General features: G+C 46.7%; 1 protein-coding gene across 4 annotated transcripts in view; it reads left to right on the forward strand.

Annotated features, from left to right (window-relative positions):
* ZFR2 (zinc finger RNA binding protein 2) overlaps positions 1–26,954 on the forward strand; it is a 2,121,586-nt gene that overhangs the window by 1,657,058 nt on the left and 437,574 nt on the right. For all 4 annotated transcript variants that reach the window (XM_069649412.1, XM_069649413.1, XM_069649415.1 and 1 more), the window contains one exon: positions 4,898–4,993. In XM_069649412.1, coding sequence (XP_069505513.1) covers positions 4,898–4,993 — 96 coding nt within the window. The remainder of the gene's footprint in view (positions 1–4,897; positions 4,994–26,954) is intronic.

The following is a 26,954-nucleotide window of genomic DNA, read 5'->3' on the forward strand; positions in this document are numbered from 1 at the left end:
GGCACGGCCATCGCCTTTGGATCCAGACCCTGAGGGTGGACCAGTGCGGGAGGATAACCTGGGTGAGGGGTCTTGTGGGAGTGGGGCCCCGGATGGCGAGACGCGGTATCCCTCCCCCCTCAAAACCTTTACGCCATCCTACCAGGTAGGATAGATGGGAACCTTTCCCCCCTTTCCCTTCTCCACATGGACAGCCCACTCTGGGGAAAAACATACTCGCACCCGAGCAATGTACCTGACATGTCCCCCCTACTTTGGTCAGGCGAAGTCAGGCAATTACTGACAATCACTCACACCTGACTTCCATTAAACTTCCCCACAAAGATAAAATCCGGAGAACGAGAGCCTACTTTCAGCGAGGCAAAGTGCACAAAGGAACAGCAGTTTCGTGTTGGTAGCTGAACGAGGGGAGAAAGACAGGAACACAAGAAGGGTTCGCAAAGAGGGAAATACCATTGACCTTTTTGGCAAGAAACGGTTACTTTCACGAAACCTTAAAGGCAGAAAGCATAAGGCCAGGAAACAAGACTGAAGAATCCTGCATTGTGAGTCAGAGATACCGAAGGCCCTCCCGTGTAACTGTCCAAGGCGGGGAGGAACAGCATCAGCCGCTGTGGTATCGTCCTTGGCTCCAAGAACAAAAAAGCATCAGAGAGATCAACACAGCCGGTAAGTTGGTGAGACCGATGCAAGACTGGTCTGTGTTGAAGCTTAAGGTCGCAAGTGGCAACATTGTATAACGAGCGCTGGAACAAACATTGTCAAACGCGTGTGATGAAAGATGCATGTAAAGCCAAACTGCTGATGAATGTTTGAACTCGTGAAGGAAAGATGTGATGCCGTTAACAGAGTGGACCGGCACTGTGAATGTGCTCAATCGAAGGTCTCTGTAAGGTATGCAGACAAGAGAAACGAAAGTAGAAGATTGTAAGAACATTGGGCCTCATTACGACCCATGCGCTAATGGGTAAACGGCGCCGTTAACCTATTAGCACCTAATTACGAGGCCCCTTTGCGGGACCCGACGTTAACGGCTGGTGTAGACCACCCGTTAAAGTAGGGACCCGCAAAGGGACCTTGGTGCTAATTACGGTGCCGCAATTTGCGGCACCGTACTTAGCGCCTTCCCCATTCCCATTGAGCCCTATGGGGCAAAAATGGGAATGGGGAAGGGCCATGGAGGAAGGGGGAATTACCGCCCGCCAACCTTGTAATGGGGTGGTAATTCCCCCTTTCTCCATGGCGGAGTCAGTAATTTACTGGCATGGACCATAGTGCTAATAGCACCATGGTCTTCCGTCAGGGTCGTAATGAGGCCCATTGTGTGTAGTGAATCTAATTGGTCCTGCAACTGTCTAAGCAAAACCATCGCACATTCGAAAGTGTTCGATTTTGGTGAAAAGAGGATCCGAGCCCCTGCGAGGTAGGACCTGTTGAACATTAGAAGCTAGAATTTGTACATGTGAAAATCCTAATGGGAATGGAACTTTGAGATTAGTTTGTTACGACAGGCCCTCTGCAGTAAGAGACTGTTATTGGGAAAGAGGGTTTGGCAGAAGGCCCTGATGTCTATGCTTTGAACTGTATCCTCGTGACCGAGAAGCCAGAGTGTGCGAAGCTCAAACGTGCTGCCTTGCCCCGTGCTGAAAACGTGGCGAAGGGAAGCCAACTGCTCAACCATGCTGACATATTATTTCTTTTACACTTTTCTTTGTTGCATACATTATTGTCCCTCACCCTTTTTATTTTGACAGAGACTCGACTAGGACTGCATTACTATTATTTGATGGTCGTAGCTTGCTCCCATCCTTAGATTTGGGTTAGATAGCTGTTCAACCAACCCATTGAAGTTCAATAAAGACCCTTGAACTGTGATCACTTGTGTCTGTCTTCACTGTTTAAAACCATGCCCTCCTTACAGGGGGCACTGCATTCTTTGGACCTCAAGAGGGTCCTCAGGTTCTATAGCTCTATGACAAAATCCTTCACGAAGAACGAGGAATTGTTTGTGACTTTTTGGGGCTCCTCCCCCAGCTCTCTGGCATCCATCGCCCGTTGGATGGTTCAGGCCATTTCGGAGGTGTACAAGGCCATGGGCAAACCGGTTCCTGTAGGTATTCATGCCCATGCGGTTAGAGCTAAGGCCACGGTCGTTGCTTTTCAGAGACATGCTTCTTGGGATGTCATCAGCAGGGTGGCTACTTGGGCAACCCGGTCGGCTTTCTGTAAGCACTACTCACTGGACACCAGCTCCAGCCGCGGTGCAGAGTTGGGTCAGGCGGTTCTGAAGAACCTTTTTGCTTCATCCTAGAAATGAGGCATGTTATCACAGCTCCACCCTATGTTCTTGTTCGGAGGAATCGCCTACAAGGATGGAGGATAGGGAAGGGGACGTATGAGTTATTAAAGTTAATCACCGTAGTGACTACAGTACTCCTAGTCCATAGTCCCCTTTCCTCCATATGTCCCACCCGCCTTCTCCCACTAGTATGCTAAGGGCTAATATGTTCTAAGAGTAGCTAGGTATCTAAGCGTCAGATGTGTTGAAAGGGGACTGACTGAGGTGAGGCGACGGAGGGCGGGTGCCGGCGGGCGTTCCCGAGGCCGCGCCCCAACGCGCTATACTAAATTTAAATGGGAAGTTCAATTTTACGCTGCCAAAGGTTCCGGTACTGTCCTCATTTTAAGGGACGTCCCACAAGGATGGAGGAAAGAGGACTATGTGTTTTGAGTACTCTAGTCACTACAGTGTGTAACTTTAATTTTTAACACACATTTCTTTCCATGGAGCAGTGTCAGAGACTTTCGAAAAAACGCTGGGCTTTTGCTCCTCCACTCTGACCCCTCTCCTTACACTTTATATCTTCCTTGTGGCACATTTTCCTCCGGTGGCCTTTCCACTCGGTTCTGGTCTCACTTTCACCTTTCTTTCCTTTCTCTGTGCACACCTGCACCTTATTCTTACTCTTCTGTTCCTCTTGCACACTTCTCTTGGCTTTATTGTGCCTCAGGCACACTTTTTTCACTTGGTTGTGTACCCTTGCACCATCCTCTCTCTTCATCTTGCACTTTTCTTTCCTGTTTTTGGGTCACTCCAACCCTCTCTTTGCTTTCTCTCGCTTTAATTCCACTCTTTTAGTCTTTCGGGTCTCCCATACCCTCTCTTTGCTTTTTGTTGCTTTCATTTCTCTCTTTGTCTTTTGGGTCATTCGTGCCCTCTCTTTGCTTTTAGGTCATTTGCACCCTCTCTTCACTTTCGGGTCGCTTGAACCCTCTTTCCTTTCCTTCTCGCATTCTGTCAGCTTTCAGCTTAGCATGCCGTATGCATATTTACTGCTTCTACGGCTGCTCCAGCTACCCGCACGCTACTGAGTTTTTCTCTCTTTCTGTGAAACTCACCCAAGGAGCGCAGCGCTGGCGAGCGGCTCATTGGGTTGTGTGGGTTGAGTTCAGGGTCTCACCACCTGCCCCTCAGACTCCTCTGGGACCGGCACACGTCCCACGGGAACTAGCACTGGCTTGGACACGGCCAGCAACCTGAAATTAACCTTCCTCTGGTCCTTGGAAGCACAGCTCTCTCGCCACGCTGCACCCTTTCTGACACACAGCAATGTTCCAACCAGCAACCCCAGCTCGCTGAACTTCTTGGGCAGAACCACACATTTTATACCGAGAGTCAAGTGGAGTCAGGTGTGAATGATCAAAGTAAAGTGCCTGACGTTGCCTGACTCTATTAGTGGGACAGCCTAGTGGCGAAATGTAGTAGGCCTTTCCCTGCATCCCTGCATTATTCCTATGGTTAATCTTTATGACTCCCAATCGTAACTTCCTCGTCCCAGTACTTGTTGGAAATGGTGGGTGGGGATGAGATAAGATTGAAAATACCCCATAAATGCTGAGGGAGTGTGTTTTGATGTACAATGGGGGAAGCGGGAATACCATGTCTCACCGTTGGCCATTCTCCTCCTGACACCCTACTACCCTCCACTCAGGTGATCCTCCCTCGCTTGTCCACCCCCAAGGTCGGGATCCAAAAGTGATGGACTTTCCCTGGCCACCTGAATGGAAAATCCCGGGGGAGTAGGTAGGAGAATACCGTCAGGTTTCTCACAGTACGTTGGACAAAGATTAGGTTTAGGGGAAACAAAACAAACAACTTCCAGATGGATTGTCATGTTTATAACAGAATGCTACTCTTTAGCAGAAAAAGATTAACCAGAAGGTCTGAGGCCGCATTCCACTAGAGGGGTGGCTGCTTCCTCAGCTCTAGAAAGAGGGGAGCAAGTGCAAGACATCTGCAGAGCTGCAACCTGGTCATCCCTTCACATTTTCAGTAAATGTTACTGTATAGACTCTTTATCTCACACAAACTGCTATGTATCAAAAATGTGGACTATGTGGGAGGACAAAGTCCATTAGAAGAACAAGTTACTTACGTGTGGTAACTTTCTTTTGACTGGATGTTCCTCCCACATACTCCTCATCGCCCTCCCATCCTTCCCCCTCTTACTTGCCTAGAATTTTCGTGTCTTACACCTTCCTTTCTCGCAACATCAAGAATGTCTCCTCTTATGGCATGACATGCAAATTAAAGGGGGAAAAAACTAGAACTGAGGTAACGGTCACTGCACTTGCTCGATATTCCAGTTTTGACGTCATGTCGTGGGATGCTACCTAGGCAGTTGAAGGCCATGACTCGACGCTCAACCCTATGAAAAAATGTTCAAGTGCAAGCTGCACTCATACTTGGATATCAAAGATGAGGAATATGTGGGAGGAACATCTAGTTGAAAGAACGTTACCACGGGAAAGTAACTTGTTCTTCTTTGTGCTGAAAGATTTTTATAGCTGTTACATTTACACAGTGATAATGTTCTTGCTTTTTTTCTCTGTACAGGCTTGTGCAAATGGGCTGCAATCCTGTGTTATAGTTATTCGAATTCTCAGAGACCTCTGCCAGCGTGTTCCAACATGGTCTGCCCTTCCAGACTGGGTAAAGATATTATTTTTCTTCAGGGAAATGTTGTTTTTTCTTTTTTTACAAAAGTCTGCAATGCTCAGTTACTGTTATGTTAAGAACACTTGCTGTTTGCTTTATCAAAAGAATCTTAAAGAGCTATTACTATCAAGGTATTTTTTGTACATACAGAAAAAGAGACCAATGCAAATTAGACAACAGGAAAATTAGTTTTTTCCCATCAGCTGTGTCTTTGAGGTCTTGTGAATGATGCGTTTATCCACATCTTAATTAGTGGCTTCCTTTGTGCTGTTTTAATGTCACTGCCCTGGTTTTCAGTTGTTGTGACCTTGGATGGCAACTAAGAGTGGCACATTTTGAGCTTAGTTATTGGATTTAATAGATATAGGGCTGATTACATTTTGGGGCACGTCTGTGATTTCCTTTCAGCACAACTGGAACTTTGGGTGACCAAACAAGGCACATACGTAGCTCACTTGTTTGTGTAACAGCATTGCAAGTATTGAACGTTTTCTCTGGTCAACCTTTGATTGGGCTACTATGTTCTCTTGTTCTACACAATTGGTTTCAAATGGCAAAATGTGAATGTCATAAACATCACTACTGACAGAACTTTGTTTTTGGCATGGGTAGGCTGGGATGGTATGGATGAGGATGTGGTGCCGGGGGTTGCGGGCGTGTATTTCTTTAGACCATTAAGACTTGCATAACCCTTTGCTGCCTGACCTTTATTTTCTCTGTTTTTATAGATACTTACTGCCAAATTTGATTTATATTCCAAATTTTGCCTGTGAGAGTCGCCATGGGACCATGACAGATCTTAAGGCCAGGCTATTTAGATTGATATGGTATGGCAGAAAACCTAGAATAGGTCATTAGACCTTGATAAGGCCCAAAAAGAAGAGGCAGTGGTATTCCTGACAAGGCACGTTTGATTAATCCGAAAACAAGTGGTATATCTAGAGCATGAAATGATGGCTCCTGTCACAGTGGAAGAGCGGCTATGGTTTCCGGTAGATAAACAACCCAAAATGATAAGAGACCATAGCATACTTGGGTGTCTCTGGGATTTAATGAAGAAATGGTAGATGAAGAAATACCTAACCACGTAGCCCTCCCCTAATTGTGGGCCCCTCAATTACAGATGCCATAGCAGAACCACACAAGTTTCAGAGCTGGTTTGAAGCAGGGATGGAGAGAGTTGGGCAGATGTGGAGGGACAGAAAATGTAAAACTCCATAAATTGGAGGACTTAAACATCGTAACGAAATCAGTATTTATGTACCTGCGGCTGAAGGGGTCCTGACAGACCTAAGATGAAGTGGAGCTTCACAGACCTTCACCCAGTTAGAAAGGATTCTGGACTCTAGGATTACCCTGAGAGGTCTCTTCTTTACCGGGTGATATATAAGGCCAAGAAATGGAGGAGAAGGGTTCACAGATATATGGGAAAGAGATCAGAAGATGGAAATATCGATACCCTATTGTTCACGATTTGCACAAATGCCTTTCAAAACCTCCATAGCATTCCAATATGAAATGCATGGTTTAAAAATATTACATATGTGTCAATATGTTACTGTACGACTGCCCAAAATGTCTCCCTCCACAAACCCTAAATGCTGAAGAAACTGCAGGGAACTTGAGTCCTTTAGAGAGATGTAGCTGTAAGAGAGCCCAGCCTACTATTCAGAGGGGATGCCAAGGGAGCTAAACCCAATGCTAGTGCTCTTTTGTTTGCAGGGTGACAGAGAGGAGACATTTCACACATATGACTTCCTGTTACTCGCAGCGAGAGCGTGTTTATCAACCCATTGGAAAATATTAGATCTATCTTCAGATCTACAGAAAAACAGTGGGCACTAAAGCAAAAGAATATTTTTTAAATGGTGAGAGTTAACAAACAAATATTGAATGGTAGGGAAACCCTTTGGATATGAATTTTCAGAATAAAGACAGGAGGGAAAGAGTACATCGCTGGGGAAGAATCAAATTGATATTGTACTGTCTGGATGAGATCTGAAGCAATCGCAGTGGGGTTGGGGGGGTCAAGTTGACTTTTGAACTGGATGATGATTCATGTTCAAATTCACTGGAATGTAATGTTTTGAAAATGTTAATAACATTATAAAAAAAGACAAATTTAGAGAGAAGGGAGTCCTCCTCAGTCTGAAAAAGCTTTATATATCTTCGATCGCGCATTGGAACACTGTGGCTTTTCAGAAATTAAAAGCTTCCTTTTTTGCTCGATGGAAGCGATTCCTTTGATATTTTGAGGAGGAAATGGGAAGGTTTCTCATCAGTGTAGCGTTGAGGATACTGAAAGAAATGTGCGTCGCAAAAACAAGTGTGAGAAATAGGATAATAGAAGAGGGTCCGGATCGATTTTCACAGTGGGTGGAAAGTAGGGGGCCTTAAAATGGATAAGGAGTGCCCATTTTGAGTGGCAGAATGGGAAGGGAAAGACTTTGTAATTTTTCAATGTTTGCCAATTACTGTGTTAATGGCTTGCCTCCTGGTTCTCCTCTAGGCAGCATTCAACACAGTAGAGCACCAGACACTCACCTCCAATCTGCAGGGGGATCAGATGGGGATCAGCGAGATCCTCCACAACTGGTTCATTTCCTACATTGCTACTAGCCACCAGTTTGTTCAAATGAATTCCTTCAGACCACCAACTCTAACCATTACCTGTGAAGTCCTGCAAGGAACCATCCACTCCCTTGTGATTTTCAATCTTTACATGAAACCGCTTCGAACGCTCCCCACAACATCCACATCCACCAATATGCAGATGACGCACAGCCCTACTTCAATATATCCTGCATCGCAGACATCCACAGGCTTGTATCCTCCCTCTCTTTGATCCAGTCCTGGAGGTCTAGTGCCTACCTGAAGCTCAAACATTCCAAGACTGAATTCCTACTGCTGACCAGCACTACGGAACACCCTGACATCCAGATCTGGCTCTCTGCTATGCACCTCATGGTATTCACATCACAGCTGACAAAAACCTCTCCTTTAAACAGCACCCAGAGCAAGGAAGATACAACCGGCTTTGTTCTAACTTTCTCTCCTGTGGATAATCGAGCCCTTCATCCCAGAAAACAACTTCAGATCTGCTGTCCAAGCCTTGGTCCTCTACCAACTTGATGGTGGTACTGCCCTTTGAGAAGTGTACTGCATTCTGCAAGGTTACTCGTCAAAGGACTCTGCAAATTCGACCATGTCACACCAACTCTCATCGAACTGCACTGGCTCCTGCTGGAAGCCTATATCGTCTTCAAATCCTGCGGTGCATCATCTACAAGTTTGTCACACTGAAGTCACTAAGCTACCTCACTGAGGAACTCAGCATCTCTGGAGGCTTCAATCCGCTGTCATGGCCCCTGGGCAGGAGCCCAGTACTTCACTTCATGCAGGGTCCCAATGGACCCAGTCTTGGAGCCTACGGCACCAAGCTCATTTCAAAGTGTGCATGGCACACAGAACACCAAAGGCACGTGCAGCAAGGCCGGGTAGGGCCCTGCTATCACAGGGAAGGTATGTGCAGAAGACAGATGGAGGAGCTAGGTGGGTCCACAAGGCGGGGCCTAAGGGGAGTGGCTGGGGCCAGGCTATATAAGCCGGCCCCTAACCGTTAACTGGCGCTTCGCGTTAGTTTGCTGAGAGCAGCGTAACGCTTACCGCCGTTCAGAGTACTCTTACCTGATTCAGCACGTGAGCCTTCAGTCTCTGGAACCCTCCACCACCTACCTGGTTCTACACGTGCATCTCCGTTCTCTGGATTCCTCGACCATCTTACCTAAATTCAGCCACACCATCGCCGAGAAGTCTGCCATCTGCTTTCCGCTCTGCAGTCGCTGCACACACCTTACCTGACGTCGTGCCATCACCAGAAGCATCGCCATCCTCTTCTCATTCTGCAGTCGCTGCACACGCCTTACCTGAGGCCACACCATCGCTGGAAGTGCTGTCATCAGCTCCAGACTCCGCCGCAGCCGCATTCACCTTAACTGCCTTCTGAAATCCTCCGCAGGTACCGCCCGGCATCCTTACCTGCTCCGTACTTCACCAACACGGGGCCTTCATTGGGCGCAGCCTCACGTGGATCTTCATCTCCGGCAACCTGAAGGAGTTGGACACCGCTCGCCAGCTATCGCCGCTCTGCTGCACCTGCAAGAGAATAAGAGACACAAGTTGAGCGGTCACACAGACTTTAACTCATTAAATCAGCACTACTCACAAACCTGGTGCAGTTCCAAAAAACTACTTACCAGTAGTGGAATCATCCGGAGCAGCCTCTCCTCTCCATCACGCGCTCCTGGGTCATCTTCACCATCTACAGGGGAGAGAGAACAATATACCATTACGAACAATCTAACTTGAGACAGTATTATTGCAAGAATACGGACAACAACCATTATTATAAAAACGTACCGTCAAGACGAAATGGTTGCAGCATGTCTAGACCTCCACAATTTGGACCAGTGATGCAACTAGGTCCATCCGCAGCGCCTCTGCTGAAGAAAGCAGGATGGAGAGCTCATCCTTACATACAAACAGGTGAGCCTGCATGGGTAAACTTTTACGCACTGCATTTTGGCACGCAAGAGCAGAGGGGAACTGCAACTCCACCACGCTATCCTTACTGCCTCTCATCTTATCACAGGAACAAGCCCAGCCGTTAGGATCCCCGGCAAGAAAGCAGTTGGGGGAGAGAAGCGACCAGAGGGAGCCAGATCCAGGGAGGGCTCCAACCATGCCCCAACGTCCCCGCAGAAACCAGGTGAGCGGAACATCCACCAGAAGTAAAGACATGTGCAGACTTGAACACTGCCGGTGCAGGAAGGAAAGAACCAGAAGACAGGCCTTCTCTTTCTACAACCTAAGACTCTGGAATCTCCTCACCGTCAACATCAGACTAGCCCCCTTGCTTCTACAGTGCAGGGAGGAGCTCAAGAACCTCTTCAAGGAATGGCTCCTCCCTAACACTTAGTTCAACACACCCTCCATTGCCACCCGCTCTATGAGACTGGGTGATATGATCCCCACCGTTTCCTCCCCTGGTTGCTTCTCGATCCCTTGCCGACTAATTGCCTGCTCTTCCCCTCCCCTGTTTCTGTGCTTCCCTCACCATGTTCTTCCCCTATGATTGTAAAGCGCTCAGTTGCTTCCTGAAGCTAGGTCAGCGCCCACAAAATACCTAATAATAACAAGAATGGGAAAATGCTGCATTTCTGTGGGACCCATTCTTGCAGCACTGCATTTTTGGGGGAAATATTATGGGAAAGAAAGAAGGGGGGCATTGGCTAACGAGACCAAAAGAGATGATAATCTTACCTTGGGTGTCTGCCACCTTGCTCAGCTCATACATGAGATCACAGCATCGAGCAACAGTAAGATAAAAAATGACATCCTGGTGCACATTTACAGTGGAGGGCCCAGAGTTAAAATTGTCGACGTCCCACACCCATCTAATTTCACTGATTTTGTTGGGATAAATTGATTTATTTGAATTCTTTTGCTAAAATTACCTTTTTTTCACTGAATATATTGTAGGCCACCATTCACTACCATATAGTTCAGATGAACTCAATTTTTATTTGCTTTTCCCAAAATTGTATTGCTAACAACTTTTGTCTTGCTGAATGGATTTGACTGAAACACATATCTGGCACAGGACCCTCGAAACTGTAAATAATGGCTTAAATGTGTTGGAAAGTTGAAAAGTTATTAAGAATACAAAACAGCTGTATTCTGCATGTTCCCATTCATTTTTCAATAGAGAAGTAGCTGCTTCCAATTAACTCCTCTAGTGCAAACACTGCTGGGCTGATTTGATCCAAGAAGAAACAAGGTGAGCTTAAACCATAACAGATATTCCTTTTTGTGTTTGTTGTAAATCTTTCCAACAGGTTTTAAAACATTGGACACAGAAAGGAGTATCCAAGTCAAAAAAACGTTATATTCTCCCCTGATGCATTGCAGGACTGAGACTTGTCAGAAATGAAACCCTGACCACAAAAGTGATGGGTGGAAGGTTTCGAATGAATCTAAAGCACTGGCAATTGCTCTGGGCAACCGTCCACACCACCGTTTTTTAGCCCGTCTGCGCCATTGCAAAAGGGGACCAGCCATGTGCAAATCAGTCAGCAGCTGCCGCCACCGAAGGTAGCAGCCCAGCCCGAACTGCTAGGCCAGGTCCCCTCTGAAACCCTGCCATTGCTTTCTTTTTTTGCTCAATGCAAACCAATCTCACAGTAATCCCATGGTAAGTTTGAATAGTTTTGGCTCACCTGCCGGATCCCTTTATCTGGCAAGAATTCCATCACCTTCACCTCATCTACAGACCATCTTTCATTGCTGACATCTCCAACTTACTCTCCTCTGCCAAATTACCATATACTAAAAATGTCTTTCTTGAAGATGTTAATGTCCCTGAGTCTCACTCCAACAACTACACTCAAAGCATGTTTATGCATTGACCGTATGCTGGGACCTTAAGCATATTGAGCTATTCTCCACGCACAACAAAGGCAACACGCTAGAATTAGTCTTTACATTATCACCTGTGCAGACCGTATCCCTCTCAACTGGTCTGATCACACCGCCATCCCACTGCCGATCACACACACTACCACGGCTCCCAAAGGTCAGGCTTAATGCGCCCTCACTAGCGCTGATAATTCAAAACCTTCCTGGTCAGTGAGCTAGAAGCAAACTTTGTAAACTTCCCCATCACAGGTAATGCCTCAGTCCTCCTTCAACTACTCTGCTATGAATCTGGTGGACACTCATGCCATCTTAAATACCACCCGGGCTAATACCAAACAATCTGCCCCTTGGTACACATTCTTGAACTCGCCTTCAACAAACGCTCAATCAGTGCCCTGGAGAAATGGAGGTACAAAAACCATAACCTTGAAGATCTCACAACCTCAACATTTTCTGCCCCAACTGTAGGATTCTGAATACTAATGCAAAAGCTGCTTACTACTCCACCACCATCATGGCAGCCTCTACAGAAGCACAGCTGTCTTTGAAGCAGTAAAGCATTATACCAAACCCTCACCTGGCCCGAGGTGCCTCCATTTGACAGAATCAACAACTATTTTATGGAAAAAATAGACAAAACCTGACAGATCATGGAATCAACCTCCCAGGCCATTAGTGCCTGCATGCAAAATGCCACTCTGGAATGAATTCTCTCCCTCCCGCAGACCTCCCAAAAACAATAGCCTCCATCAAATCTACTTCCTACTCTCACGATATCCTCTCAGCTTCCATCATGAAACATCAGCCCGGCACTGAATGCACTCCTTATCATCAGTTATTGCTCCTTCACACAAGGGTCATTCCCAGACACCCTCAAGACTAGTCTCATAAGCCCTCTTTTGAAAAAACAACCATTGACTGAGACAAACTGGCCTACTAACCACTCATTACGTACATTGTGGTTTAATGGAAAAATCCTAGAAAATGTAGTCACTACACAACTACTCGCCAGAATCAAGCAACCACTCCTTCTAAACTACTGTCAGTTGAGGTCCCGTCCCAAGTGCAGCATTGATGAAGACACCATCCAAGTGATGTTGATGTCCTCCAAATCATGGATAAGGGCAACTCATGCCTCCTCGTCCTGCTTGACCTCTCGGCTGCATTTGAAGCCATCAACCACAGCATCCTCTCACTCCTTGCCGACAGGATGGGATTTTCTGGCACTGTCCTGAATCGGTTTACCTACAACCTCTTGGGCAGACACCAGGCCATCCAGAGGAGCACTTTGCATTCTAGCCAACTCTCACCTGTGGAGTCCCCCAAGGCTCCATCCTCTCACCAATCCTTATAACATTTACACAGAGCCTCTGGGATCCTCAAAGATCCCAATATATGTTTTATTTTATTGTTCATTTATAATGTGCTTAATACCAGCGAGTGGTTTCTAAGTGTGGGATCGGGCTTCAAACCTGTGTTGCGCCACATTGTCTTGCTTCCACGTCAACGCGTTGCCCCATCCACCAATACCCAGATGATACTTAGTTATGCATGAGACTGGACACCAGTTGTTTTCGCGATTACCTAGCCATCATCCAGTCTTTGATGTCGACTCTCTTTGTCAAATTTTAACCCATCCAAGACTGTATCCATCCTCATTGATCCCCCCGATAAAAAAACAACTTGTCTAACAATGCCTCATTGATACGCACCTAGAAGGATTTGATCCACAACTCTTCGATTCAGCAAAATTCCTAGGCTTCACTGCTGACAGCAGCCTGTCCTTCCAGAAACACATAGCCAAGAAGGCCCAAACGACCTAGCTCCAAGTATCCACCCTTTGCAAAATCAAACCCTTAATCCCACTGCAAGACCACTGGACTGTAGTGCAGGCATTTGTGGTCTTGCACATCAGTAGGGGAAATGCCCTCCTGACAGAGCTCACAGCCTCTCATTTGGCTCCCCTAAAAGCAGTCTACCACACTGAAGATCGTCTTATTACAGTTATTGGAAATGTTACCAAATCACCCCTGTTTTACACAAAACAGATTGGCTCCCACTCGAGGCCAGCATACTTTTCAAGACGGCTACTCATCCTCAAAGCAATCATAAGCTGCACAACAGTGTACCTGGTAGATAAGCTCCATATATCTGGTGGCACATGCTCCTTGCATAGCAAATTGACCAACTGGCTCGAATCAAAGCTAGTCTAAAAAGAGAAGACCCTCAAACAATCCTTCTCTTCTCATGCACACACCCTTTAGAACTTGATCCCGGTAGCGGTTCAGAATGCTCCCATTCTCCAATTTAGCAAAGCTCTCAAAAAATGGCTTTTTCAACAAAATTTGACCAAGTACTAATCTGAGAGGTCACACCAACTGCAATTTACATTACCTCGCTACTATTAAAAGATGCCAGCCCAAACGCTGGCTACCCACGCCACGTACATCGCTCCTCTGCACTCATACCTGGTTTGCACTTTAATGGGTCAGTTTTACATTAGGGTAAGAGGGAAGAGGGAAATGAAACTACATGGGGGTAGTTGGGAGAGTTTTGGGAGGGTTGGAATTTGCTTTGAGGCAGATCATTTTCATCTTACTGCAAGAACTCCATGGAAAATTCACAAGATATGTCCAGACAAATCGGCGGGTAGAAGGAGATGCTCGGAGATGGTCAAGCATGATTCACACAATGGGGATGGGAATCGTGAAAGGAGGAGGGGTGCACTAGGAGATTGACAGTGGGAGTGGGAAACACTTTTTTATACTTAGTTTTATTCAGAAGGTGAACAAGAAGCAACATCAAATCATTACAATAATCAGCCAAGTTCCTGGGTTTACCCGGAAAACATACAGTAATGAGAACTGAATATAAAACTGAAGTGTATAAACAGCTTACCCGCCCAAACTGTCAAAATGTACCCAGAGAGTTAAAAGATGAAAAGAACATAAGACAATCAAGATCGAATCTGTGCGGTACAAAACAATTTGTACTCGTTGAAATACTTCTGAATGTTTTATAACTCTTTTCTCCCCTTCTTGCCCAGGTCCCGCCCACCCCCACCTCACTAGGGTACCAGACAAACAATAAACAGGCTAAAATATTGCAAGAACTCATACTAGGACAGCATTCTTGCAGCACACATCCAAACACACTAGTTATCCGGTAACTACTGAAACACCAAATAATCTTACTGGGTCCGAAAAACTTCACATCATTGCAAATCACCAGCACAATGAACTGGGAAGTCCTAACGGGCTCTCCTGACAAACCTAAGCAGGGAACTTACTTGAACTTAACTTAATCTTGAAGGGGGTCTGATTATTGTAAATTTCCATGTTGTGCATAGTAAGACAAGAAAGGGAGCCACACCAGTTCGGCATCCTTGTGCAATTCAGAAGAGATTTCTTTAAGGCTATCCATATCATAAATGTTGTGTGTTTTATGTAGCCATTCCTTTTGTGTAGGAGGGTGAGACCCCGTCCAAAATAAAGTTATGCAACCCATTGCCACCAAAAAACAATTTGGCCAAGTGAGTTACTCTTGTGTAAGATTCTCTTTCATCGTGCATACAAAAGAGAAGCAATAAAAGAGTCAATGGCCTCTGAATTTCATCCATTGCCTTTACCAAAGCCAGTATTTCCTTCCAAAAGTTCTTAAATGCCAATGCTGGGCAGTCCTAGAAGACGTGCCAGTAAGTGCTGATGTTACCACATCCCCTCCAACATAGGGGGCTAGATTTTGGAACCATCTTAGAGAGTTTGTCCGGCGAAAACTGTCAACGTGGCAATAACCTATATCCAACCATCTGGTACTGAAGTAGACCATGCCTGGCAACACATTAAAGGTCAGGGATCCCTACACTCCAAATAAAGGGAATATTGTGTGCCCAGTGTTGCCGAGCCCTTTGTAACTTTGTACAGGACCCTTAATTGTACCCCCCTAAAATAATCCTAAGTCTCGGAAACCTACACCACACCTATCCTTTGATTGGATCAATTTGTTATAAGCTATACGTGGCCCTGCCTCCCTCCATACAAAACTCGAGTAACTTGCTCTGCCCCCTTAAAAAACAGCTGAGGAAATTTCAACGGCAAAGCTTGAAACAAGAATAATAGACGCAGGAGGACATTCATTTTAATTGTGGTAAAACGAGACCCACCCAAGAGGGGACCAATTTTTACCATCTCGCTAAGTCAGACTGAATGGTGACCAATAGAGGAAGACAATTAGCGTTATACAGTTTCGCCCAATCCTTGTAAAGGATAACCCTATGGTAGCACAGCCCTCCATCTGCATGCGGAAACCATTCTGGTCAACTGACCTAAATAATTCAGGTGAGGAGTCTGCTAAAGGCAACATTTCTGACTTCCCGTAATTCAATTTGAATCCAGAGCAACCGCCATATGCCCCTAATGCCACAATGAGCCCTGGGAGAGACATTTTTGGCTTGGTGACATACATCAAAACATCATCAGCAGAAAGCGATACTTTATATTCCCGCCCCTGCCATACAAAACCACGTATTCCCTCGTCTCTCCTTATCAGATCTGCAAGCGGCTCCAAAGTCAAGGCAAGAGCAGAGATGTGAGGGGACAACCCGAACAGCTTCCCTCTGCAGGGGATAAAAGTCAGAGGATCACCTGTGCTCTCGGAGAATTCTACAAAGCCAAAACACCCACAAACCATCAGGACTCCGATTCCCATCTTGCCCAGGACCCCGCAAGCAAAATGCCACTTGACTCTGTCATAGGGCTTTTCTGCAATCGTTTCTTCGAAGATTGTCCGCTCACTGGCTCCCCAGCACAAAACCTACCTTGTCACTATGCACCAGTGCAGGCTTCAGTCGCCCCAGGTGCTTGGCTAAAAACCTCAGCAAAGTTTTTGCATCTATATTTAAGAGAGATATAGGGCGGCAAGAGCCACAATCAAGCCTACCTTTGCCTTCATTCGGGATCACTATGATCCTGGCCTGGGTGAAAGAATCAGAGACCAAGTCTCCATCTAATATACTATTAAATAGTGCAGTAAGGAAGGTGACTAATTGTGGACCGAACCACTTATAAAACAGCACAGGTATAGCCTCATCTTATTAATAGCCTGTAAAACCTTCTGTGGTTCTATTAACGCGTTCAATGAAGCCAAATCCTCCGGGCTAACTCTTGGAAAGTGAGAATCTTTAAAATAGTCTGCTGCGACGTGCAGTCATTTCACTAGTGCACAATTCCCTGTAATATTGAACAAGCCTTTGTTTTGGAAGGATAGCTATGGGGCAATGTGCTCGCCTTGGAAGCAAGACGACACAGAGCAACACAGGTTCGATCCCCGCGTCCGCTTTTGTACACCTCTGGGTATAAAGCGTATTATAAATAACCTATCATATCATCATAACAAGTATGCTAAGTGGAGCCGTCAACTTCCCACCCTGGAGATGCCTTAATTCTATGACCGACCTCTCTGCCCTCTGTTTACAGAGCCTTGCAGCCAATAGATTGAGAGCTTTGTCCCCTTTCTCAAAGAATTGTTGCTGTAAGTATCCAAGTTGGTAAAATGCTGCACCCCTCCAGACAGCATTCAGTTCCTGCCTGAGATCAGCAACAATTTTCCGATTTTCCTCCTGATCAGAATGAACATTGCACAAAACATCTTCCCAGGACCTAATTGGTTTCTGCAATTGTGCATCTCGCAAAGCCCTAACCCTCTTCTTCTCAGACCCTTCTGAGATTATTAGGCACGAAAGGTTGCTTCCCAAACCATTCTCTTACTGACCTCGCCTGTGCCATTAATTTGAAAAAACAAACAAATCTCATTCTTGAATTTGTCATGGAACACTGCATCCTTAAACAGGGTGTCGTTACAAGACCACCGTTTATCAGTGGATAGTGGGTAGCCAAGGCCCAAAGTTGCCTTAGCTGTGTCATGGTTAGTCCATGCTAGTACCCTAATGTAAGACCTTATAATATTGTGAGCACTGCTTGAATGCAAGAGTATATAAATAAGCCGCGTATAGGTCTTGTGTTGAGCTGAATAAAAGGTATGTGCCCTAAGGTCAGCTTGTAAAAAACTAAACGTATCACAAAAAGTTCTCCAAAGAATTTCCTGCTTGCCGCACGGGCTGCATAGCACCCTCCCACAAAGAAAACAAGGATTTCAAGGAATCCGCTAAAGCATTAAATTTCCCCCACCCCCCCCCTCCAAAATCCTAACCCATTCCTCTATTTAGGAAAAAGATTTGTCAGAAAATGGAACCCGTTGATGGTTGGGGGTGTATAGCACACATCATGCGCCTCCCCCGACCCCCTCTTGGTTTACAAAACTTGAAAACTGAGTGACATTTTGATCAAAATCCCCACTCCAGCTTAACGTTCCAAGCCAGACGACCAAACTGCCCCTATACCATTGCCTCTGACGGTGTATTCCTCATTCTTTTTAAAGATAGTTTCCAGAACAAACAGTATATCAACAGCAGACTGTTGAAGCTCCCTCCCCAGCATTGACTGCTTTTACACCGAGTTTAATCCCTTGAAATTCAGAGACCCCACCCTCAACAGCGCTTCACACATCACAAAACCTACTACTGAAGAAACAATACCAACTTTTGTGGTTACCAGAACATTCAGAGGTCATACTTTGCGGCAACAGTGTAATCTGCCAACATCAAAAACCCTGTCCCCAATGAGGATGTTCTTTCCTGCTGGTTCCCTTGTTGGTTTTACCCCACGTCCCTGTAACACCTGTCACCCATCCCTTGAACCACAAATCCCCCCGCCACCTGATTACGGAGACTGCCCCATGCAACTAGAGCCACCCAAACAGGTCCCTTCCGCCCATTTCAGACAATGCTAAAGCTAAACAACACAACACAATAAAGCAAAGTGGGACCCCTGATAAGCAATACCTCCAAAGTATAAGACATATTAGATGATAACAGCCAGAATACTTCTTATGTACCATGAATCAAAGGGCATATCACAGTGCTGTCACCAGCGCATCAAACCCAGCCTCTAAACCGAGGGACAACAGCCAGACCCCAAATAGAGAATTAAACTGTGGGAACATTAAACCCTCAAGGCATATTCAGTTTCTGGAATTTCCTGGAGTCCTTTCACCTTCCTCTCTGCGGCTGTGTCTGTTGAGGACCTGCTGCTGTAGACGGACCCTTCAGTGTCTATCGAGCCCCGTTCTTCAAATGTTCCAAAGGGCCTTCTGCCTCAGCCATGATTGTGATGCAGAAATGTTCCTTGTTGTGTTCGAAGTTAAGAGAAAAGGGAAATCCCCACCTGTAGCACACATCGTCTCTCAGCCATTTAAAAAAAAAAAAGTATTTTATTGGCATTTTTAATTAAACATACTGTATTTATATGCATAATGTTACAGTCTTATAGCATTAGAGCGTCCATTGTTTATTAATTAACAACATATGAAGAGTAAACAACAATTAACAGTGCTTATTTTCCGGCTGCATTGTGGTTGTGTCGCTTCCTTTTCCTTCTTAGGTGGTGGGATGGTGTGTGGTTTGGAGCTGTTGGTCTGGGGTGGTCCCTGTGGGGGGTGCGATCCGTGCCTTATCCGTGTTGCATCGTGCTTGTGCTGAGTGGTACATGTGTGTTCAGGGGGGTTTGTGATCTGCCAAGAAGAGAATGTCTCTTATTAGGGCTTTCCATTATTCAAACGTGGCGTTTATGTCCCCCTCTTCTCTAGTGATCCCTGCGTTCCAGGCGCTGGTTTCCACATCTGACCATCGTTCCATCTCTTTAATCCAGGTTTCATATCTTGGACCCCCGGCCGATTTCCACGCCATCGCAATAGCTCTCTTTGCAAGGATGCACACCATGTCCATCAGTTTTACAATGTGTTTGTTTGCTCAGTCTCGGGTATGTGCCTAATAGGCATTCTTTTGGGGTCCATTCGTACCTGTTCATTCCCGCTTTCCTGCAGGTTTGTTCGATTTTGGTCCAGAAGCCTAGCACCTTGTGGCAGGTCCAGAACATGTGGATCATGTCCGCTTCATCGCTACCACACCAGGGGCATTGTGATCGGGCTTGTTTGTTAAAGCTGGCTACTCTGTGTGGGATCATGTAAGTCCTGTGTAGGACATTCAAGTGTATTAGTCTGAACCTGGCGTTTCTGGACACCTCTTTGGGATAGAGTAATACTCTTTCGAGTGGATTGTGTCCTACAACGTATTCCTCATCTTAGATGTATTCCATCCAGCTTTTCTGCTCTTCAAAACATTTTTCGGCAGAGGGCCCTGTGCGTCGATGTCGTCGAGCCGATGGTCCCTCAAAGGCCTCCGTCGAGGGTGACGTCATCAGGTGTATAAGTAGCACGTGTGGCGCCCGTTGGCCTCAGTTCCGTTTTACCACAGTATACGTTGCTTCGGACATTCGGCGCGCCTCGAGTTCTGTGAGAATATATAATAACGAAATATGTTCTCGTAATCGACACCGACCACAACCCCGAAATTGGGATTCAAAAAGTGCAAATCGTGCGGGTCAAAAATGTCGATCACGGACCTGCATCGAGAGTGTTTGTTGTGCCTCGGTGAAGGCCACGACATGGAGGCCTGTACGAAGTGTCAGGCGATGACAGGGAAGGCCTTGTGAGAGAGGAGAGGAAAGCTACAGGTAGGTCGAAAAACCAATCGAAAAACCTCTAGCGTCGAGTCGAGATCCCGTGAGGAGAATTCTCCTCGACGCGAAAGGCATTGATCGGGGTCCCGTAGCGATTCCCATCGCTCGTCGTCTTCGTCAAAAAGATCAAGGAAACAACGCCACAGGTCTCCCTCCACCTCGTCGTCAGACGAGTCTCCAAAAAAGATGAAACGCTCCACGAAACATTTGTCTACCGAAGAGTGGGAAGCATTCAGGGTCAAAATGATGGAGGTGTTTGAAAAAGCGAAGCCTCGGTCCGCGCCTTCTTCGGAAGCCGGCCGGGAGCATCATCGCTCCGACACTCGCGTGCCCTCGAGCCCAGGTGATCGAAAAAAGGAAGGATAGGGAACCTTCCAGGGCGGCGAGTGCAAAACGCTCGAGTCGAGTCGACCGCTCGAGGTCATCGAGACCCATCATACCTCGAAGGGAAAATCTTCAAAGGTCGCCTTGAAGACGTCGAAGCAGACCCTGTCGACGACCACAATGTCGTCGACGCCGTTGTCGACGCCGAAACCCTCTGCGCCAAAGGCTCCAACCAAGCTAAGGAAGCCAGAAAAAGAGAAGGATAAGGTTACAAAAACTGTATTGTCCTCAGACCCAGGTACTAGACCTCTTCCTCCTCCTCTCCCAGAGAAGGTTTTCAAGCCTCTCCCCAAAAAGGAGTTTTTCAAATCCCTGACCTCAGTTTTTGAGGAACAGGAGAGATCTGATGAGGAGAATGTACCTTTTGGGCTGGAACATGGCACCCCAAATGTCCCAGAATGCTTGATTTCAGAAGAAAGCAGAATGAGGGACTTGGTGGAATCATTACACAATGCAAGTGGCATTGACACATCTCCTGAAAACGACTTTGGCAGACCAGAACCAGGAGAGCATGCCAGTCCATCATACCGTCAATTAATGACAAAGGTAGTAAATTACTTAGGATGGGCTAAACCATCAGCCCAATTCATCCAGGATGATTTAACAGATATATTGGACCATGGTCCCACCGAAGACCCAGTACTACCCTTTCATGTAGCCCTGCAAAATAGGGTGGCCAAGAATTGGGAAACTCTGGATTCTATTCCTCCGGTAAATAAATCCCTCACCTCAAAATACCGCCCGGCCAGTAGCGACCCCGGCTATCTGTCCAAACACCCAACTCCCGAGAGTCTAGTCATACAGGCAGCCACAGCTTCTAACAAACTTGCGTACCCATCTATCCCTCCAGACAGGGACGATAAGCATGTGGATGGTTGGGCACGGAAGGTATTTTCAGCCGGGAGCATGGCATTAAAACCTGCCAACTCCACATGTGTCTTGGCAACATTTTCGTACTCTCTTTGGGAGTGCATTGCAATGGTGGCGGAGCACATACCAGAAGGGGAAAAAAGGGAAGGTTTCCTAGCCATCATTAGAGATGGAAAGGAAGCCATGCAGGAATCCCTTCAATCTGGATTGGACACTGCAGATAGTGTAAGCAGGTCCATGGGCACTAGCACGGTAATGCGCAGATTTGCGTGGTTACGGAAGTCGGGTTTCGCACCGGAAGTACAGAACCACCTTCTGAACATGCCTTTTGATGGGTCTCACCTTTTTGGCAACAAGGCTGACGAGAACCTTGAGAGGTTGCAGACCTCAAAAGCAGCTGCCAAATGTTTAGGAGCTGCTATTGGGCAACCTGAGCCTTTTTGTACGCAAGGACAGTCATGGAGGGGACGATCCTATCGTTACTACACCTCATATGGAAAGGCGAGCGGAATGGCCAGTCAAAGGGGCCAGAAAAAGGCCACTCGTGGTGGACGAGGAAAACGTGCTAAACCAGCTCCAGCTGCAGCCTCTCTGCCATCAGCGGCTGCAACTTCCGCTACAAAACCGCTTTGAGGACTTGCATCACAAAACACCTGTAGGGGACGGCTGTCACAGCATCTGCAAGAAAGGCGAGTCATTACTTCAGATGTTTGAGCTCTAGAAATAATAGCCCAAGGTTACTGCCTTCCTTTTCTAACGCAACCTCAAAGCAATCCACCAGGGAGACACCCGTTGAAGTCTTCAAACCCGCTCCTACAGCAGGAAGTTTTAACCCTGCTGGAGAAAGGTGCTATAGAACCAGTACCTGCAGCAGAGAAGAACAAGGGATGGTACTCCCCGTATTTTTTGATCCCCAAAAAGGACAGATGTCTGAGACCCATCTCGGACTTAAGAAACTTGAACAAATTCCTCAGAAAGGACAAGTTCAAGATGGTTACCCTTTCTCTGATCCTTCAGGCCCTTCACCTTCAGGACTGGTTGGTGTCATTGGACCTCCAGGATGCTTATTTTCATGTGCCGATTCATCTCAAACACAGAAAATACCTGAGGTTCATAGGTGGCGACTCACATTATCAGTTTCGAGTCCTGCCTTTCGGGTTGACCTCCGCCCCGACGGTCTTCACCAAGTTAATGGTAGTGGTGGCAGCGCACCTCAGATGAGGGGGGGTTTCATGTCTACCCCTACCTGGACGATTGATTGATCAGAGCGCGTTCTGCCGAGCAAGCACTGGATCATCTGAAAGTCACCTGCCACCTCCTCCACAAACTGGGCTTCTCCCTCAATTTCAAGAAGTCTCAGATGACCTCTTCCCAACAGCTTCAGTACATAGGAGCTGTATTAGACACGTCCTTGGGAAAGAGCTTGCCTCCCAAGTCGAGGGCTCAAGACATTCTTCAGATGGTTTCCAAATTCCAAAATGCCCAAAATCTCCAGGCTTACGACTTTTTAAGGTTGCTCGGCCTCTTGGCATCCTGCATCTTTCTGGTGCCAGAGGCACGCTTGAGGATGAGATCCCTTCAATGGGCCCTAAAGACTCAGTGGTCCCAGTTCTCGGGTCAAATGACGGATCTACTTCAGATTCCGAACAAGGTCAGACAAGATCTTCTATGGTGGACCTGTACAGAGAACATCCTAAAAGGAGAAACTTTTTGGCAACCATGGCCGGAGATCACAGTAGTGACGGACGCCTCACTCCTGGGGTGGGGAGCTCATGCCAACGATTTGACAATCAACGGTCGTTGGTCTCCATCGGAGTCCAAACTACATATCAACCTTTTCGAGCTGGGGGCAATCAGACTAGCGCTGAAGGCCTTTCTGCCATCTGTCAGGGGAAAGAATGTCCTGATAATGACAGACAACACAGTGACTATGCACTACCTAAACAAAAGAGGAGGTGTGGGGTCACTACCCCTGTGCAGAGAGGCAATGCAGCTCTGGTATTGGGCGATTCAGGAAGGAATCTCTTTAACGGCAATTCATCTAGCCGGGGAAGAGAATATGACGGCAGATGCTCTGAGCAGGCAGAGCACGGTATCCCACGAATGGGAACTGGCTCAGGAAGTTATTCAAGAGATCTTCGCCCTTTGGTGAACCCTTCAAGTAGACATGTTTGCAACCGGAATCAACCGAAAATGCGAAAGGTATTGCTCAAGGGAATTTCCCCCGAGAGGAGCCCTGGGGGACGCGTTCGTGGTGGAGTGGAATTTCCCACTATTGTACGCGTTCCCTCCGATTCCCATCATTCCTCAGGTCATCAGGGGGCTTAGAAGGTTTCAGAGCCGCATGATCCTAATTGCCCCGGATTGGGCCAGGAGAATGTGGTACCCGGACCTTCTAGACAGGTCCATCTGTCCTCCAGTACCTCTTCCTCAGAGAGAGAACCTTCTCTCTCAAATGGAGGGTCAGGTTCTCCATCCAGAGGTCAAAACGCTCAACCTTCATGCTTGGTATCTGAAAGGCTGAGATACAGGGATTGGAACCTTGCAGATGACGTTATGGAGGTGTTGCTTTGGACAAGAAGGCCAGCAACAAAGTCTCTATACCGTTGGAAAAAGTTTTGCAACTGGTGCAGAGAAAATAATGTCGATCCTTTTCTATGTTCTATTCCGGAAGTATTATCTTTCCTTCTGACCCTAGCACATAGAGGTCTGAATATCGGAACAATAAAAGGTTAGCTTGCGGCGCTTTCCATTTTCAAGCGCTCATTGGAAGAATGCTCCTACTTCAAAATTCTTTTTGATAATACAATTCTTAAAAGGACTCACTAATGTGTTTCCTCCTCACCCATTTCAAGTACCGCTCTGGGATCTAAATTTAGTCCTAAAATTCTTAATGTGTGCTCCTTTTGAGCCTATGCACACGTGTCCATTAAGATTACTAACGTGGAAAACAGCTTCTTGGTTGCTCTAACATCAGCAAGAAGAGTGAGCGAATTGCAGGCACTTTCTTCTGGGCCCCCCTATACTGTGTTCCATAAGGACAGAGTTGTGTTGAGGGTAAAACCATAATTTTTACCGAAAGTAATATCTGATTTTCATTTAAGTCAGAAAATTGTCTTACCCGCATTCTATCCTCCACCCCATCCGTTGAAGGAGGAGGAAAGATTACACAGGTTGGATCTGAAAAGAGCTTTAAGCTTTTACATCTCTAGACTTTTCAGTCTAAGAGTGGACAACCAGCTGTTTATAGGTTACACAGGAAGGAAACTGGGTCAGTCGGTGACAAAACAGACACTTTCACGCTGGATTGTGCTTTGCATTTTAGAATGATGCAGACTAGCTCAAAAAAGACCCTCCGGAAGGGTTAAGGGCTCATTCCACCAGAGGCATCGCCTCCTCCACAGCCCTTCAAAGAGGTGTTCCAATAAGATCCATTTGCGAAACAGCAACTTGGTCTTCGCTACACACCTTCTCAAAATTCTATAACCTGGATTCTTCCCAGTCTAGAGAGGTAACTTTTGGAAAAGCAGTACTATACTCAGCCATCTAAGAGTATTGAAAAATCTACCCCCTCCTCCACACAAATTGTCCATACTGCTTTGGGAGTTTGTCTGAGATGAGGAATACGTTGGAGGACACAATCCACTCGAAGAACAAGTTACTTACCAACTGGTAACGTTCTTTCGATTGGATGTTCCTCCAACGTATTCCTCGTCGCCCTCCCAGCCTACCCCTCTGTAGATTTTTCCGGGTTATTGCCATCTCCAATCTCGCAAGGCTCATACCTGTCTGCCGGCACAGCATACACAGTACAAGATCAAAGATAAAAAGGGGAAAAACAGAACTGAGGCCAACGGGCGCCGCGCGTGCTACTTATATACCCGATGACGTCACCCTCGACGGAGGCCTTTGAGGGACCATCGACTCAACGACATCGACGCAGGGCGCCCTCTGCCGAAAAATATTTCCGAAGAGCAGCAAAGCTGGATGGAATACCTCTAAGATGAGGAATACGTTGGAGGAACATGCAATCGAAAGAACGTTACCAGTTGGTAAGTAACTTGTTCTTCCCTTTCATTCTCGGTCACGGTGGTTCCCAAGTCCTTCACCCATTTTTCTTTCAGCGATGTGCTGCAGGGATTGGGTTTGTCCATTATCTGGCTGTATAATCTGGATACTGGTTTCCAGCCGTCGCTGAGATTGTAGATTTCTTGGAGCAGGGGGTTCTGTGTTGGTTCCTCCGGTCATATGCTCCATTTCTTTTTTGCGGTGTGTTTGACTCGTTGGTACCACAGGAACTGGCCTTTTGCCAGTCCCTCCTGTGCGTGCAGCAATTCGAAGTCCCTGACAGTTCCCTCGTTGAACATGTCCGCCCAGGTGTATAGTCCCACCTTTTCCCAGCTCCTCATTGCAGATAAATCAGTGAGGGTTTTGCACACATCTGCCAGTATAGGGATTTCAGGTGAGTATGGGTGGTGTAGTCGGAGCATCGAGCTGGTCTAATTCCACACTTGTCTGCCTAGCTTTACTATCATGGGGATGTTTGATGGTTCCATCAATGGATTCCACAGTATTTCTTTGGTGTATGTTGGGGCAGTCGGTTGTTGCAGTAATTCTGTTTCTGCTGTTGTTTCGCCTGACAGCCACCTCGTTACGTGGCTGAGTTGTGCCGTTAAGTAGTACTTCTGGAGGTTTGGTAGTTGTATTCCTCCTTCTTTGTGCGATAGTGTCAGTATGTGTAGGGGTAGTTTATGCCGGGACGCTCCCCACAAGAATTCTCTGAGCAGAACTTGTAGTCTCCTGAAAAAAGGTGATCTTGTGTAGTAGCATATATTTTTGAAGTAATATATAAATCTCGGGAGTATTATCATTTTAGTAATGGCTGCTCTGCCCATCATTGAGAGTGGTAGCTTGGACCAGAACTTTATGGAGTTGCGTAGTCCTCTCATCACAGCTTCCGTACTGCATTTGTGCGTGAGCTCTGGCGTGTGTTTTATGTTGAGCCCCCAGATAACAAAATATTTCCAGCTGCCACTTGATTCCCACCTCGGGTAGGTCTCTCCTTTACCTCTCTGAGCCCGGCCAGTGGAAATGCACAGGATTTCTGTAACGCTCACCTGATTCCCACAGAGACGCTGACCCGAACTGGACTGCTACCGTTTCTTCTATCGTGAGGCGCAGGGCCCGGAAGATGCTCTGGACGGGGCCTCCGAATTTGGATTGCCTGGCTTGTAGAGTAAGTTTTCTGCAGGTGGAAGAAAAGGGATTGATTTCCAGCTGGGGTGGATATGTGTTCCCACCAATCTCCCGTTTCTCACTCTTCTTGACCCCCAACTTGGTTTCTGCGAGCTCTCACCTTAGGTATTGTAAAGATGAGCTCTCCATCCTGCTTCAGGTGCAGGGGTGCGTAGAATCCAGTTACGTCACTGGATGGGAGATAGTTGCGGACACTGTGTACTTTCGTCCCTCCTGCGTTAGCCGTAAGTATGAGTGTCTTTTCTCTACAGGAGCCGGGGCCCAGAAACCTAAAGCAGGTAAGTCTCTTGGTAAGTATTTGTTCTCCGTGCTTAGTTAGTGCTCACCATGTATTC

This window comes from Ambystoma mexicanum, chromosome 1p, assembly GCF_040938575.1.
Source record: "Ambystoma mexicanum isolate Mex_15411 chromosome 1p, UKY_AmexF1_1, whole genome shotgun sequence".
In the NCBI taxonomy this organism is placed as follows: domain Eukaryota; kingdom Metazoa; phylum Chordata; class Amphibia; order Caudata; family Ambystomatidae; genus Ambystoma; species Ambystoma mexicanum.